Source organism: Mustela lutreola, chromosome 7, assembly GCF_030435805.1.
Source record: "Mustela lutreola isolate mMusLut2 chromosome 7, mMusLut2.pri, whole genome shotgun sequence".
Lineage (NCBI taxonomy): Eukaryota > Metazoa > Chordata > Mammalia > Carnivora > Mustelidae > Mustela > Mustela lutreola.
Genome location: NC_081296.1, coordinates 3638557 through 3653606, shown reverse-complemented (window position 1 = coordinate 3653606; position 15050 = coordinate 3638557). Strand labels below are relative to the sequence as shown.

Sequence of the window (15050 nt, the reverse complement as noted above, 5' to 3'; positions counted from 1 at the left end):
GCAGGAGCAGATGGGCGGCCTTTTGTCCCTTTCTGCTGTGGGCCCCGTGTTCAGAGATGGCTGGGCGGGTTGTAGCTGGTTCTGTCCCCCCTCCAGACCTCCACCCACGGAGCCGGGCCCCTGAATGCGGCAGCAGGGGGCGGAGGTGCTGCAAGGGGCTTTTGGGCTTCAGCCCTGCCCTGCCAGACCCAGCCCCTCCTCTGGAAGTGGCCGTGTCGTTTGGAGCCTGCTCCCCAGTCCTGCTCCTGGGGCCTGCAATGCCCCTTCTCCAAATGGGAGACAGCAAAGTTCAGGGAGGTCCAGGCCCCCAGATGCCTGCAGGGGACACATCCTGTGACGTGCATGGTGGCTTCTGAGCTGTGTGTGGTGGGGTGAGGGCCACGTGGCCCCTTATGGCTGGCTGGGGTAGGAGGGCGCCGTGGAAAATCACTCCCCAGGGACCGAGAGCAAGAGACCCAGCAGCCACTAAAGCCAGCTGCAAGTGCCAGCCGGTCCCTCCGAGGAAGGACGGAGGGCAGAGCTACTCCCCGGCTTCCCACTCCCCGCTCACACACAAGAGCCTTTCCAGGAACACGCCCCACGGGGCCCAAGAAGCTCCCAGCTCAGTGTGGGTCTGGCCAGGCCCTCCTGGAACCGCCCTCCTGGTAGCCGCTGTCCCTGCGGGCCCCAGGGTGGCTGCATGCAGGGACAGGTGGGCTGAAGTCACTCCGGAAAGCAAGTCTCCCGGGCCTGTGAGAGTCCCAGCATCGCCGTGCAGTTGGGGAGGAAGGGGTACCAGACTTCCTTCCTGTGTTTGCGACAGCCCCGCAGCCCCAGGAGGCCCTGGGGACCCATACTCTGTAACGGCCTCCCGGGGCCGGTGCGGTGCATGGCGGCAACCCTTCCGAGGTCGGGCCCCTCCCTCTGGGCTCCTGCCCCACGCCGAGCATGGGGGTCCCTGTCCCCGTGCTGTGACCTCAGGTGCCCCTGGCCTAGCTGAGTCTGTCCCAGGAGAGAGCTCAGCCCATCCTTACCCGCTCGCTCTGGAAAGCCCCCCGGCGCCCCTCCCCCACACTGTGGAAACACATTTGGTCTTAATCATGCTTGCATGTGTTCCCAACGGTGGGGGCTGCGGGGGGGGGGGGGGGATGGCGTCCCCCGAAGCAGCTGGGCCGGAGCGGTCAGCCCAGACAGGAGGCAAACAGCCTGTGACTCAGGCGGGCAAGACGCAGCTGTGGCGGGGGCCTGGGGGGCTGCGCCGGCTCCTGACAGAAGCCCGGGACCCCGAAGCGCTCCCCTCCGTGCCCCCAGTTCCCCTGCGGCTTGACCGCGGCACCCAGGGCAGCACGGCCGACCAAGACCCCCGACCCACGCACCCCGGGGCAGACCAAGAGCGTGGACCTAGAAACCCCAGCTGCAGGTCGGAGTCGCCCCCCTCCCAGCCAAGTCCTATCCCCTCTGAGCCCCATCACGAGGGACTGCAACTGCATCTCAAACCAGAACGTTATACAAATTAGTAGTTTATTTGGCTTTTTAGTCCGACTGTTCCAAAGTTTAACTCAGAGAAGCCGCAGTGACACGGAGGGAGGTCACCTACCCCTGCCTCCCACGCAGCCCCTGAAGCAGCCGCCAGCCTCCCCTCTTCCCCCGTCGGGGCTGCCCCAGGCGGGCCCAGCTGCCCCGGGCACGTGCCGGAAGACGGCCCCGCACAAAGCCAGGGAGGGGGGTCTGTGCATGAGCACGAACACTGCGCTGGCGATTTGCCTAGAATACTTCCTAGTTGGACACGATGGGCAGGAAAGCGACTCGGTCCAGCCCTGGGGGCTGTGGGAGGCCAGGCCGCGCAGGGATGCGCTACCAGGAGAAACTGCCACACAGCAGCGAGGGGTCGTGCCGGCCACGGGGGGCGCAACCCTGGCTGCTCTGTTCCTCTCTCTCTCACACACACACACGCGCACGCGGAGCTATTCACAAAGGAGAACACGTTACATAAAATAGGTGTACGTAATCTAGAAAAACCTTGATAAAAATAGTTATAAAAATATAAACTGTAGTGAAAAATATACAAAAGTATAAACAGATGTTCAGCCTGTGAAACACCCAAGCAGTCCCCGTGCAGGCCAGCAGCTGCCCTGCGCTGTGGGCAGTGGAGACGTGGGCACACGGCCTGCCGCTCTCCACCCTGCCCCCCGTCCGGGCCAGGCCGAGCGCCCCCCACCCCGCCGGACACCCAGGGATGGGGTGGCCCCGGCAAAGTGTCCCCCATCTGCTCCCCACACGACAGCACTGCTCTCACGGCCACCGCCCGGCATGGACAGCTCCCCAGCGACACTAGCACTGCCCTGCTGGCCGTGCCCGAAACCACAGCTCCAGCTGCACACAGGCACCTGTGCCCACCTCCGGTGCTTCGAAGAGGGGCCCTTCTGGGGCAGAAGAGACACAAGCAGCCCAGTCTGAAAGGCAGCATCTTCCCCCAGGATAAGGCCTGTCAGGGAAGTCCGCTTGGAAACCAGAGCCCAACCGTGTGGGGCCTCCTCGCTGCTGTGGCCCCGCCGGTCAGCTGCCCCGGGGCTGCAGCGGGCACAGTCTGCAGATGGCAGTGAGGCCATGGCCCGAGTCAACCTCCAGCAGCCACCCCGTCCACTGCCCTGGGGCGCCGGTGTAGCAGGATCAGGAATGGTCCGCCGACTGATAAAGCAAGAACTGCCTTCCTGGGTAAAGCCTCTTTGCGGAGCCTCAGAAAGATGGTGCCCCCAGTCTGCAGAATGGTGTGGGCAGCCTGACCTGCTGAAGGCAGCGGGGACCCTGAAGCCAGGACCACACAGGCCCTGGGGAGGGGCGAGGCTGCCTGCAAGGACGCGCGTGCCTCTGGGCAGCACGGCAGGGGGACCGCTCCCCCAAGCTGTGCCCCAAGCGATGGCCCTGGCCCAGCGGGTGGAGATCCCCAGCACCGGCGGACAGTGTCACCCCCCCGCCACACGCTGCCCTGTAGGGCATCCCCAGAAGCTTCCTGTGTCCCCTCCGGCAGGGCACGCCCCAGCAGTGGGCCTGCTGTGCAGAGCGGGCGGTCGTCCCAATGACCCCACGTCACTCTGCAGACAGGAGGTCTCCCCTAGAACCTCCCGGAGACGAGCTGCACAGAACGCGGGCTGGGATAGTCCAGCCACCCGCCGGCGGCTGACGGGGCCAGGGGAGCGTGGGGCATTCGGAGGGCCACGGGGCACCGCAGGCCGCTCGCCCTGCACGGAAGGTGGCCGGTTTCCACAGGCTGCTTCTGAACGTGGATGCGCTTGTGCCGCTCACCTCACGGTCCCCGAAGCAGCTGCGCTCCAGCCTGGGGTGGGGTGGGGTGGGGTGGGGGGGCGACGTGCAGCGCAGCAGGTCCGCGCACGGGGGCAATCCGGGAGACGGCCCACAGCAGGTTCCCAGGGTGCGAGCCATGCACAAAGCCCAGACGGTGCTGTCAACAGGCTCTGGAAAGCGGCCAGCGGCTCCCCCGGGGCACACCGGGCAGTGCCCGCCCCGCACGGGAAGGCTGGACGCAGAACAGACGCGCCTGCGAGTAAGAAAGAGCAGCGTGGCCGCGGACGTCCGCCCAGCAGACTTCCGGAGGCCACGGGCACCGCCTTCGGGCTTCCCAACGAGCAGAGATCCCTGCCGGGGATCTTTGGCACACTTTGGTTGTGAAGGCAAGAGCAGCGTCCTGGGGTGGGGAGCGCTCAGGTGTCCTCCTCGTCACTGACCAGTTCGCCCTTGTCGGGGCTGGCGTCCCGCTCTCGCAGGAAGTCCTCGCGGATGGCCTCCAGCTCCGTGAGCTCGAGCCGCACCTTCTCCAAGTGGTAGGAGCGCCGGTTCCGGATCTGGCGCAGGGGGAACGGGTTCAGGTCCCCAAAGGAGATACTGATCAGCTTCCTGGCAGAACACAGGATGGGGACAGAGGTCAGCAGGGTGGGACACAGGTCGGGAACAGAGGTCGTCAGGGCAGGACACGAGATGGGGAGAGAGGTCAGCAGGGCAGGGCACGGGATGGGGAGAGAGGTCAGCAGGGTGGGTCACGGGTTGGGAACAGAGGTCGTCAGGGCAGGACACGGGATGGCGAGAGAGGTCAGCAGGGCAGGGCACGGGATGGGGAGAGAGGTCAGCAGGGCAGGACACAGGGTGGGGACAGAGGTCAGTAGGGTGGGACATGGGTCGGGAACAGAGGTCGTCAGGGCAGGACACAGGGTGGGGACAGAGGTCAGCAGGGTGGGTCACGGGTCGGGAACAGAGGTCGTCAGGGCAGGACACGGGATGGGGAGAGAGGTCAGCAGGGCAGGGCACGGGATGGGGAGAGAGGTCGTCAGGGCAGGACACAGGGTGGGGACAGAGGTCAGCAGGGTGGGACACGGGTCGGGAACAGAGGTCGTCAGGGCAGGACACGGGATGGCGAGAGAGGTCAGCAGGGCAGGGCACGGGATGGGGAGAGAGGTCGTCAGGGCAGGACACAGGGTGGGGACAGAGGTCAGCAGGGTCGGACACGGGTCGGGAACAGAGGTCGTCAGGGCAGGACACGGGATGGCGAGAGAGGTCAGCAGGGCAGGGCACGGGACTGAGACAGAGGCCAGCAGGACAGGACACGGGACAGGCCCTGGGGCAGTTGTGCCACCTAGAGGCCAGCCCTTCATGCACAGAGGTTACGGGGCTGGCCCTGAGCCCCGGCCTGGGTGGAGGCCCACACTGGCTGTGTCACAGGGCGGGTAAGGGTCCTTCCCTTTCTGGCTTCTGACTCCCTGTCTGCTGGAGGCACTGTAATGCCACCTCCTGGGATGCGGGGTTATCAGTGTGGCCACCGGCGGCATGGAACCGTGTCGGCACGGGCTGGGTGGCTGAGGGCCGGCGTGCCTGAGCGGGGCCAGCAGGAGGCTGGTTTGGGCTTTCCTGGGACTGCCTGGGAATACTCAGACTGCGCCAGCGCTCACCAGGGCTCGGACACGGTCCGCACACAGGCGGGCTGTCGACGGGCTTCACATCACCCGCAGGTCCAGGCAGCAATCCCGCTAATGTGCCCCTGGCTGCCGGCCTGAGGTTTAACAAAAACAGAACAGAGCCCCCGGCTAGGGCTCCAGCAGGAACTGGGTCGGCCGCGGCCGCCCACAGGCGAAGACAAAAGCCAGTCCCCCCACCCCCGGGCACCAAGCAGCCCGCGCTCCAGCCCCAGCCTCGGTGCTGAGGCGTGACGGCAGCCAGCGAGCTCTCCGACGCCCACACCTCAGAGAGCCTGGTGCCAAACAGCTCCCGCAGGAGGTCCCAGGTTAGAGAGCCCAGCTTTGAAGGCCAAGTTCCCGCAGTGTTCGAGGACACAGGCGTGTGGGACAACGGAGCCGTCCTGAGGGGAGCGGGGCTGTAAGAGGCGTCTCTGGCAACAGACGTGCCAGCCAAGACCGGGGACCCAGGGCCCAAGCGATCAAACACTCCTCCCAGTTAGCCTGACGCTCCATTCCTCTGAGACCGGGCATCCAGCTGACCCCAACCGGGCGTCCAGCCTCTCCCCTGAGACAGGGGAGACAGGGCATCCAGCTCCCGCTTTGCCACAGAAAGCACTGAAGTCTTTGGTCGGCCTGTGCTGCTGCGGCTGTCAGCCCCGCGGACACAGCAGGACACTGCCCTGCAGGCCCGGCCAGGAGACCGCAGGTGTCCCGTGGTCAGTCGAGGCTGAATCCCCCAGAAGCCCCGATGTGAGACTGGTCTAACCCCATTAGCCCGACAGCCCCAAAAACGTGCAGTCCGGAAGCCTGTCCCTTGTTCCTTAGGGAACCGCTCAGGTTTGCAGAACTGCGGGTTTGGGGTCTGGCTGCCACTGCGTCTGCGAATCTGAGGCCTGTGGACCCTGACTTCCCGAAGCCAGCGGCTTCCACTGACAAGGAGGCACTGCCACCGAGGCCGGGGGGAGCTGGCGGCCCCACCGCCTGCACTCAGGCCATTCTCAACCCTGACCTCCCCGAACCTCCCGGAGGTTCACCCTGGACTTGGTGTCACTGGCCATCACCCTCCGGCCGCGCACGGCAAAGCTGAGGTCACTGCTGCACGCAAGTCGGCACGCCCGAAGATACCCTCAGAACCTGCTTCCAGAGCGGGAGACCCTACAAACAGCAATGGCTTCTGGAGGCAGGTGCGGCCTCCACCAGCCCCTTTCTGCTCCCAGTGTCCCTTCCCTACACTGGCGCCCAGTGGCTCTGGGGCCTGGAGGCTGTCCCGCTGTGTCTCATGGGCTGGCCAAGGAGGGGGTGCCTGCCAGCTTCCCGGGGGGCTCTGGAGGTTCTGAAGCCTGTCGTGACACATCAGTGGACAGAGGAGGCCATGTGGGGAATCGTGACCAGCATTTTGTAACAGGGAATAAAACCCCTCAGAATCTGACACAGACCTTTAGCAAGAACCAGAAACATTTCAACAAACTGTTTCGTTTCTACACACTCTGGAATGGGCATCCCAGGTCCTTAGACAAAGCACCCGTCTTGGGAGCGACAGTCCCAAGAGACTGAAAGGAGGGCCCCCGGGGGGCTCTGTCGGCGGGGCGCCTGCCTTCGGCTCGGGTCATGACCACAGAGTCCTGGGATCGAGTCTCGCATTGGGCTTCCTGCTCGGTGGGAAGCCTGCTTCTCCCTCTGCCTGCCGCACCCCCTGCTTGTGCTCTCTCTTGTGCTCTTTTCCCAAATAAATAAAATCTTGAAGAAAGAGTCTGAAATCACAAGCCGCAGATGCTTCTCAGCGCTAGGACCTGTGGCTCTCACAGGGCTGCATGAGCCTGACGCGGGAGTGCACACGTGGGTGGGGACGGTGGCTCACGCCGGGCACTGTCCAGCAGAGGGCTGTGACCCATCCCCGGTGGCCCAGAGCCACGCTGTGCTCCCTGGCCTGACCAGCGGCAGGTTTGTGGGAGCCCCTGTGGGAGCCCTGGAGAGGTGGCCAGAGCAGCCACCAGCTGTGGTTGAGGCACACACAGGACAATCGCCCCAAACGGGTGATACCGTGTGGCAAGGGGGCGGGGGAGGGATGGGGAGACGCCCCCCTGACACAGTTGCCAGAAGTCGCAGGGTCCTTCCGGGTCCCTGTCCTCTGCCACCCTCCGGCTCACGCCTCGTCCATCTCTGGGGGCACCTCCAGCCTCACCCCAGGCCACCCGGACGCCCCGGCCTCCCCTCCCCCCGCTGCCAGTTCTCTTCTTGTCTTTCCAACACCCCAGGGACAAAGCCTGGTCCCGCTCTGCTGCCTCCTGGCCACGCTGGCCTGCCTGGACCAAGCCACTTGCACGGCCCCAGACACGCTGCCTCTCACGTCCCTGCCGCTGCTCCTGCTCCCCAGACCCAGGACACCCTGTCCTAGGTGTCCCTGCCCGGCCCTGCTCACCCCGCCTTGACCCCCGCCCGGCTCTGTCCTGGGCCTGGGCTTCCCTCCAGCAGCCCCCAGCCCCTCAGACAGCACGTCTCCCTTCAGATTCTTTATCAGGGGCTGTCCCCCGCCCCCGTCACCCTCAGTGCCCGGTGGCCTGTCCTGCTGTGAAGGCTCGGCTAGTGCTTGCCGCCCCACGGGCCATGGGTCGGCGGCATCCGGGACGAGCCGTCCTGCCACCTCGATCCCCCGGTCGGTGGAGGCACCGGCATCCGCAGCTGCTCCCGCTCCCCGCTCGTGCACCGCAGGCCGGCAAGGCTGCTCTCCGCGGTAAAGGGCCGCCGCCGCCTCCTGCCGTTCCCGGGGCCCCCACCAGCGCTCACCGGGCGTCCAGGATGGTGCGCGTGAAATAGCGCAGGTATTTGAACATGGACATCGGGTCCTGCAGCTTCAGGATCTCCTCCTCCTTGTACTTGAAAAGCGCCAGCGCAAACCGGAAAATGACCTGCGGGGAGCACGGGGACGTCCGTCCACAGAACGAACGTCCTTTCCCTGCCCCGGCGGCCGCCTCCAGCGCCCCAGCCCGCCTGCCGCCCAGCGAAGGGTCCCTCCGGCTCGGGGACCTTCCTGCATCCCCGGCGAGCCGGCCACTCTGCCAGCACTGCCCGGTCGCCCGGCGAGCACACCCACCTTCGGGCCCTCGTAAAGGAAGGAGTCCCAGATCTTGAAGAGGACGTCGCTGACGACGCTGTCCACGAACACCACCAGGAACCAGTTGAACGTGATGAGGGTGTAGTCGACGCCGTGTTGCTCTAGGTGCGCGTGCACCCGCGGCAGCTTCTCGCTCATGAGGTCCCGGAACACGCGCTGGTCCACCTGCGGGGAGGGGCTGGCGCTCAGTGCACTCCGCCTGGGCTGCCGCTGTCCCGCACGCCCAGCCTCGCGCCCGCCCGCCGTCCACCAACAGTCACCAGGGTGCTGTGGCCTGGAAGCCGCCTGTGAGCCCAAGCCACCCGGACAGGCTGCTACAGGGCACTGGGGGTCAGCCTCACCATCTGCCCGCAACCCGGGGCTCCTGGGCTGGAGGTCGAGTCCCGGGCCTGAGAGGAGCAGTGACCGCAGCCCGTCTGCCCCACAGATGCCCCCGGATGTGGGGACAGCATGAGGGTGTGGCGGGGTGGCCTGGGGAGCATCTCACCCGCTCTCACAGGGCTGCGAGGGGTACCACAGGCCACGTGCAAACCACCATGGGACTCAGAGTTCTCATCCTCCCCCCGTGTCGGGCACAGCGCTCCTCTGGGCATAGGCGTCCACCCCCCCGCCCCCGAGGAGCGAGACGCAGCGCGGGGCGCCAAAGGCCGGGCCTGCTGGGTCAGTGTTGGCAGGCCCCGGTGAGGGGTGCTGGTGGTGCTCCCAGAGCCGCACAGGCGCTGTCCCGGGTTGCTGGAGAAGCACAGATGGCCCAGGCTGGAAGCCAGGGATCCACGCAGGGCGCAGGTGTACCCCACGGGCTCTCCTGGCCTCTGGCGGGGACCCACACAGACACACTGAAGTCACGGCCACCCCAGCAGAGGCCCAATGGGGGCTCGAACTCACGACCCTGATATCATGAACAGCTGAGATCAAGAGTCATACACTTGGGGCAACTGGGTGGTCAGTGGGTTAAGTAGTTGACTTTGGCTCAGGTCATGATCCCAGAGTTCTGGGATCAAGGCCCTGCATCCGGGCTCTCTGCTCAGCGGGGAGCCTGCTTCTCCCTCTCCCACTCCCCCTGCCTGTGCTCTCTCTCTCACTGTGTCTGTCAAATAATAAATAAAATCTTTCAAAAAAAAAAAAAAAGTCACAGTCTTAAGCAACAGAGCCACCCAGATGCCCCTAAAATGACATTTTAAAAGGTTCTTCTTGGGGCGCCTGGGGGGCTCAGTGGTTAAGCGTCTGACTTCCACTGTGCTCATGATCCCAGGGCCCTGGGATCGAGCCCCACATCAGGCTCTCTGCTCCGCGGGAAGCCTGCTTCTCCCTCTCCCACTCCCTCTGCTTGTGTTCCCTCTCTTGCTGTGTCTCTGTCAAATAAATCTTTTTAAAAAATAGCATATAGAAGATTTTTTTTTCAAAAAAGGTTCTTTTTTAGGAGAATCTGAAACTTTAAACAAGCCCATGGTTCCTCCCTTTTAGAAGTTTTGATTTTTCCTTTAACATAGAATCTTTAACAATCAAGAAGACTTTTTTTTTTTTTTTAAAGGGCGTGGTTAGAGTCGAGTAAGCATTACTGGTTCATATTGTAAAATTTAAAAGGCAACAAAACTTAAAGTGCTAAAAACACTGTTACAAAATGATTATGTTACTGTTACAAAAATGATTCCAAAGTGCCATAAATCCCCCTCAGCACATGAAAGACAACACAATACAAGAACCCTGCTGGACACTAGCGCAGGAGACTAAGTCTCAGAGATGAGAAGGCGGGGGGGGGGGGGGTGAGCTATAATGGATACTCCTTAAAGCCCGCACAGACGAGAGCGCGGAAGCCGCTGTTGGAACGTCCCGCGGCGAGCGAACCGGCTGCCGGCCCCCCACACTGTGCCCCCTGGGAAAGCAGCCCAGAGTCTCACAGGGCAAGCTGGACGGCTGTCCCGCTGGGTGACACACCCCTGGAGACCGTCCCTGGGGAGCCCGCTCCTGTTGCCCCGCAGGGTCAGCGTCACCCACAAGACGCGGTGCCTGGACATTCCAACAATGGCCCTGGAACCCCACACAGGCAAGAGAGACGGACAGGTGGCCACGGGGTGAGGGACAGCCGCGAGACTCCTTCTGCAGAGGAAGGGCAAGCAGGCGGTCCCCAGAGTGGGAGCGAGGCCACACCCAGCCCTCCCTGGCAGGTGGCAGGTGGTGCCTGGCTTGGGAGGCCGCGTGTGGAGCGGCCCGCAGGGTCGATTCCAGCACCCTGCGCTCAGGAGGACGTGGAGGACAGTGTCCTCTGTGCCCACCAAGGTCCTGGCGCCCAGCGTGCACTCAGCTGACAGGATGGACAGAGGCTGCAGACTGGCCCGTGGCGGCGGTCTGATGGGGACCTGTGAATCTCGGCGCCGAGGGCTGGCCACATTCGCCGCCCCGTGGCTCGGCCTGACCCGGAGCCTGCCATCGCAGAGTACACGGGTTACGTGGATTTGCCCGGTGGAGGGCGACTGCCACCAAATAGGGCGTGACAAAGCACAGAACGACACGGGAGAGCCCTCATGCTATCGTGTGAGCCAGCTGGGACATGTCCTGCCCCAGCAGGAGTACCTAAAGTACACGAGAAGGCCAACTGTGGCTCTATCCGGTCGGATAACACGGGGTTTTCGTTTCCTTCTGAACATCTCGATCCCCAGCCACCGCTTCTTGGAGCGGACCACGACTCACTGTCGGGGAGGAAACAGTCTCTTTGGACTTGACAATTGCGTTTATGTGACAACATGATACATGTTTTATCTTACATCCACATAATTAAAACAGGTTCACATTTCCTGCCTATAAGGATAATCTACGAGTTTTATGCTCCAAGTGTGAGCACAAGCTCCTAACGCATCACCACCTGAGTTCAGCCTGGAGTGGTCTGGGCGGGCCGGGGCGCTGCTCACATCCCGGGAGCTGAGGCGCCCGGACGTGGACGGAGGTAGCCAGGCTCCACGGCTCACAGGCAGGAGGGCCTGGCTCAGAGGATTTAAGACAGACGGAAGCCTCACCCTTCTTACTTTGAAACAGTCACGTGACATCCCCAGTCTGCAGCTATTAGCACCCAGGCGTCCGTGACACACGGAATTTTATTTACTGACCTCTTCACTCCCATCAGACAGTGATGACTGCCTCTTCCCACGGCTCATTTCCCAGTTTACAAAATATTCTGGCAGAAAGAGCCTCCAGGTGACTTAGCAAAGTGACATGCTCACTGGGAGACCAGCCGAGCTTCTCCCGGGATCAGTCGGCCCCTGTGGCACCAGGGCCACTCAGGAGAGCTGCTTTATGTCTCTGACCTCCAGTTTTCTCCCGAGTACAGTGGGGACAAGATGCCTCCACCAGGATGGTTTTGGTGCGAGTGCCAGCTCCCTGTCCCCAGTCGGGGCGTGCACGCACACCCGGCCACTGGCCACGTGGGGGAGCTGGCGATTCTGGAACGAGCATCAGGGCCGCGGCCGGCCGCAGGACAAGCAGGCCCACAGGGAGGCCGCGGTCCTCCAGGCGCGCACCAGAGCTGTGGGAAGAGCAGTGGCCTCGGGTCAGCGGGCAACGCAGAGGGGCCCACAGCCCAGGCTGAACGGGAGCTCTGTGGGGAGGCAAGCAGGGGACAGTGACGGGGGGTGGGTGGGTGTCAGCTGCACACGGAAAACAGGGTGCTTCCGGGAGCAAGGGTTCCATTGTAGGGCACCGTGTGGTTCCAGCAGGGGACCCTGTGACACGGGGTGGTGAATGGGGAGGCGACACAGAGATGCAGGAACGGAGGTCCCTGGCTGGGATCAGGGGTCAGAGGGGAGCAGGCACGTGAGCCGCCGGGCAAGTGGCAGCGACAAGAAGCCTAACTACAGGGCTGCAAAGGGACAGGAATGAGGCTGCATCCTGGCTGGTGGGCAGGGGCAGGGGGCAGGTGGTCACAGAGGCCACGACGAGAGGCGCACACATACAGAACTCAGGGCCCAGCCAGGCAAACGGATGCTACCCTCACTGTCTACGACAGAGGGATCTTACGCGGGGACACGGCCACGGGTGAGAGAAAAGCCGAGAAGCCACGCGGCTGCTGGAGAAGTGACCCAGAGGCAAGGGCAGGAAGCCCCTGCAGGCTGGAGCACAGAGAGGCTCCCGGCCTAGGGGCCTGCCAGACAGGAGCGGGCACCACGGAGTCGTCCAGGCCACGGGAAGCCAGCGTCCACGATGGCGGGGCGAGAACTGCCTGCCCTCCCCTCCAGCCACCCGCTGGTCCCCTGCCTGGCCCTCCTCTGGCCACAGCAGTGCCGGGAAGTGGGAAGTGAGGCCCATGAGCAGGGCTGCAGGCTGCACAGCGGCCCCAGACTGGCCCATGGGAGCTCTGGCCTGGGCCCCAGGGGCTGCTCCCGAGCCAGGACTGCCCAAGTGGGGATGGTACTGAGCTCTCGCCGCCCACATCGCCCTGTCTGCCCTGGCTTCAGGCTCCAGGCGTGGTGGGCATGAGCTGTGCCCTTGTATCTCCTGCCAGGAAGGGGACAGCAGCCCACAGGCTGCCCCTCTGGGTCCAGCACTGCCTCCGGCTGCTCGCAGCCAGGGAGTGACCCTGGCAGGCCCCAGTGTAGCCTGTTCCCACGAGACACACGCCCAGAAGCGGTGGCCCCAGCGTGTGGACTCCCCACCGGCCTGGCCAAACTTCCTCTCTCTGAGGTCCGTCCCCCCCGTGCCTCATTCCTTTCCCTGGTCTGGGGGTTCCTCGGTTCTTTGCAGGTGCCTCCCCTCAGAAACCTCGGGCTCATCCACTCCTGCCTTGGCCTCAGCTTCTTGGGAGAACCTGAAGTGACACATCAGGTTTCCAAGTACTCCTGGACGGCAGCTCAGCTGCCCAGATGGACAGTAGTGTCCGGGGACGGTGGAGCCCAGGAGGCAGCAGAACTGGGAGACAGCGGAGCCCGGGGGATAGCAGAGCCATGGGGACAATGGAGCCCAGGAGGCAGCTGAACTCAAGAGGACAGCAGACGGGCACCTGGGGGGCTCAGTGGGTCAAGCCTCTGCCTTCAGCTCAGGTCATGATCCCGGGATCCTGGGATTGAGCCCCGCATCAGGCTCTCAGCTCAGCAGGGAGCCTGCCCACCCCCCCCCCCGTCTGCTGCTCTGCCTACTTGTGATCTCTGCCTGTTAAATAAATAAATAAATAAATAAATATTTTTTAAATTAAAAAAAAAAAAATGAGGACAGCACAGCCGTGGGGGCAGTGGAGCCCGAGGGACAGCGGGGCTGCGGGGCTGGTCCACTTCTCATGGCGTGTAACGGCCAGCCTGGCCCACGGACCGCGGCGTGCCCTGCCTTGTGCGCCTGGTGCGGGGGTTGGGGTTGAAGGCCCGAGCAGGAGCCCCCCACCGGGGCTCAGGTCGGCCCCATCTTGGCTCCGGCTCCACGCCGCTGACGGAGGCGCAGGACAAGTGCACGTACCTGGGACCCCAGCAGTGTCTTCGTGTAATAGTCTCGCGGCATGAACACCTCCACTATGGTGACGAGACACCAGAAAGCGTCTTCCTGCTCCAGATACAGAAGGGCCACTGCCACCAACCTGCAAGCAAGCGACGGTACGGTGAGCGCCGGCCCCTGCAGCCCAGGCCGCGCGGCCCGTCGGACCCCGGTGCCCCTGGGTTCTCGTGGCCACAGCTCCTCCAGCCCCAGGAAACAACACCAAGTCAGCGTTCCTAGGCTGGTGAGCCGTTTTCCTTCTCTCTCTCTCTCCTCCGTCTCGTAGTAGTCTCCGCACCCAACATGCGGCTCGAACTCATGACCCCAAGGTCGAGAGTCACAGGCTCCATCGACAGCCAGCCAGGCGCCCCACATCTGATGTTCCTGATACTTTGCGAAAGTATGTGTGTTTCTCTCCATTACTGCAGAACTGGGGATGCCGCATCACTAAGCCTAGCTGACGGCAAACCTGCTTTATGAGATGAACCTACCTCGGCTAGCCAGGAGGGGAGCGGATGGGCCGAGTGCCCCCCTGCTCAGACCCAGGAGAGGAGGGGAAGGCCGGGCCGAGCGCCCACCTGCTCAGACCCTGCAGGGGACGGGAGGAGATGGCCAGGTCGAGCGCACCTGTTCAGACCCTGGCAGTAGCCGATATCGGGGTTCCTCCAGGAGAAGGCGAGCAGCACGTTGCGCAGCTTCTGGATGCCCTCCGATGTGGGGCCGGAGTAGTGCTTGTTGTTGGGCAGGGTCCGCAGCAAGTCCAGCTCGATCTGCTTGGAGGCCGGGTTCTGTTTCTCCAGCGCCTTCTGCAGCAGCGTCTGGAAGTACCCGGGCTCAGTGCTGTCCTTGAACTTCCTTGCGTGCAGGTCCACACACCACTTCCACACCTTGGAACGGTGCTCATGTGGGATGCCGGCCCGGATCAGGTTCTTCAGCTCTGGGGAGCACGCCATCTCCCTGTTCATCGTGCTTGCAAAGTAGTTCTCCCACTTGACCCCGGTGGACACCTCCTGGTTCTCCGTGAGGTGCAAGGTCTTCAGGTCCAGCGCTCGGACCTTGGCCACCAGCTTCTCCTCCTCGTCGTCCTCTGGGACGGTCCTAAACCCGTAGATGTCGTACTCACTGTCGAGAGATACAGAAGGGAAACTGAGCGATGGGATTCTGATGAAAACACCAACCAAAGAGAAAGAGCATCGGCCCCCGTGCACATGGCCCTTGGGCCTGGGACCAGCCACCGGAACTCGGCAAACAAAGCAGCAGCTTCCTGACAGCAAGGGCAGGATGTGCGGCTGGCTCTGTGGTAAGACGTGAAATTAGATCTCTTCGTACTAGAATAAAAATGCACTCCAGGTGGTTTAAAGCCCTTTGTGTGAAAAGCACAGGAGGGAAAAACGTGCCCAGTAGCCTGGCCACGTGGACATGGGTTTCCATGTCACACACGTCCACATATAACTCGTGTGCTTGGAAAACACCATTCCAAAAGGGGAAAGACGAGGCAGAAAGCACCTGCGTAGATATCAGGGATGAAGACAGCGTAGGCGTGAGAA

General features: G+C 63.3%; 1 protein-coding gene across 2 annotated transcripts in view; it reads right to left on the bottom strand.

Moving 5' to 3' along the window:
- Positions 1 to 1483: 1483 nt before the first annotated feature.
- The window catches only part of TBC1D2B (TBC1 domain family member 2B), a 59717-nt gene continuing 46150 nt past the window's right edge, over positions 1484 to 15050 (bottom strand). For both annotated transcript variants that reach the window (XM_059179786.1, XM_059179787.1), the window contains exons 9-13: positions 14131 to 14625; positions 13489 to 13606; positions 8035 to 8220; positions 7728 to 7849; positions 1484 to 3891 (exon numbers count right to left, since the gene is read on the bottom strand). In XM_059179786.1, coding sequence (XP_059035769.1) covers positions 3699 to 3891; positions 7728 to 7849; positions 8035 to 8220; positions 13489 to 13606; positions 14131 to 14625 — 1114 coding nt within the window. In that variant the 3' untranslated portion in view covers positions 1484 to 3698. The remainder of the gene's footprint in view (positions 3892 to 7727; positions 7850 to 8034; positions 8221 to 13488; positions 13607 to 14130; positions 14626 to 15050) is intronic.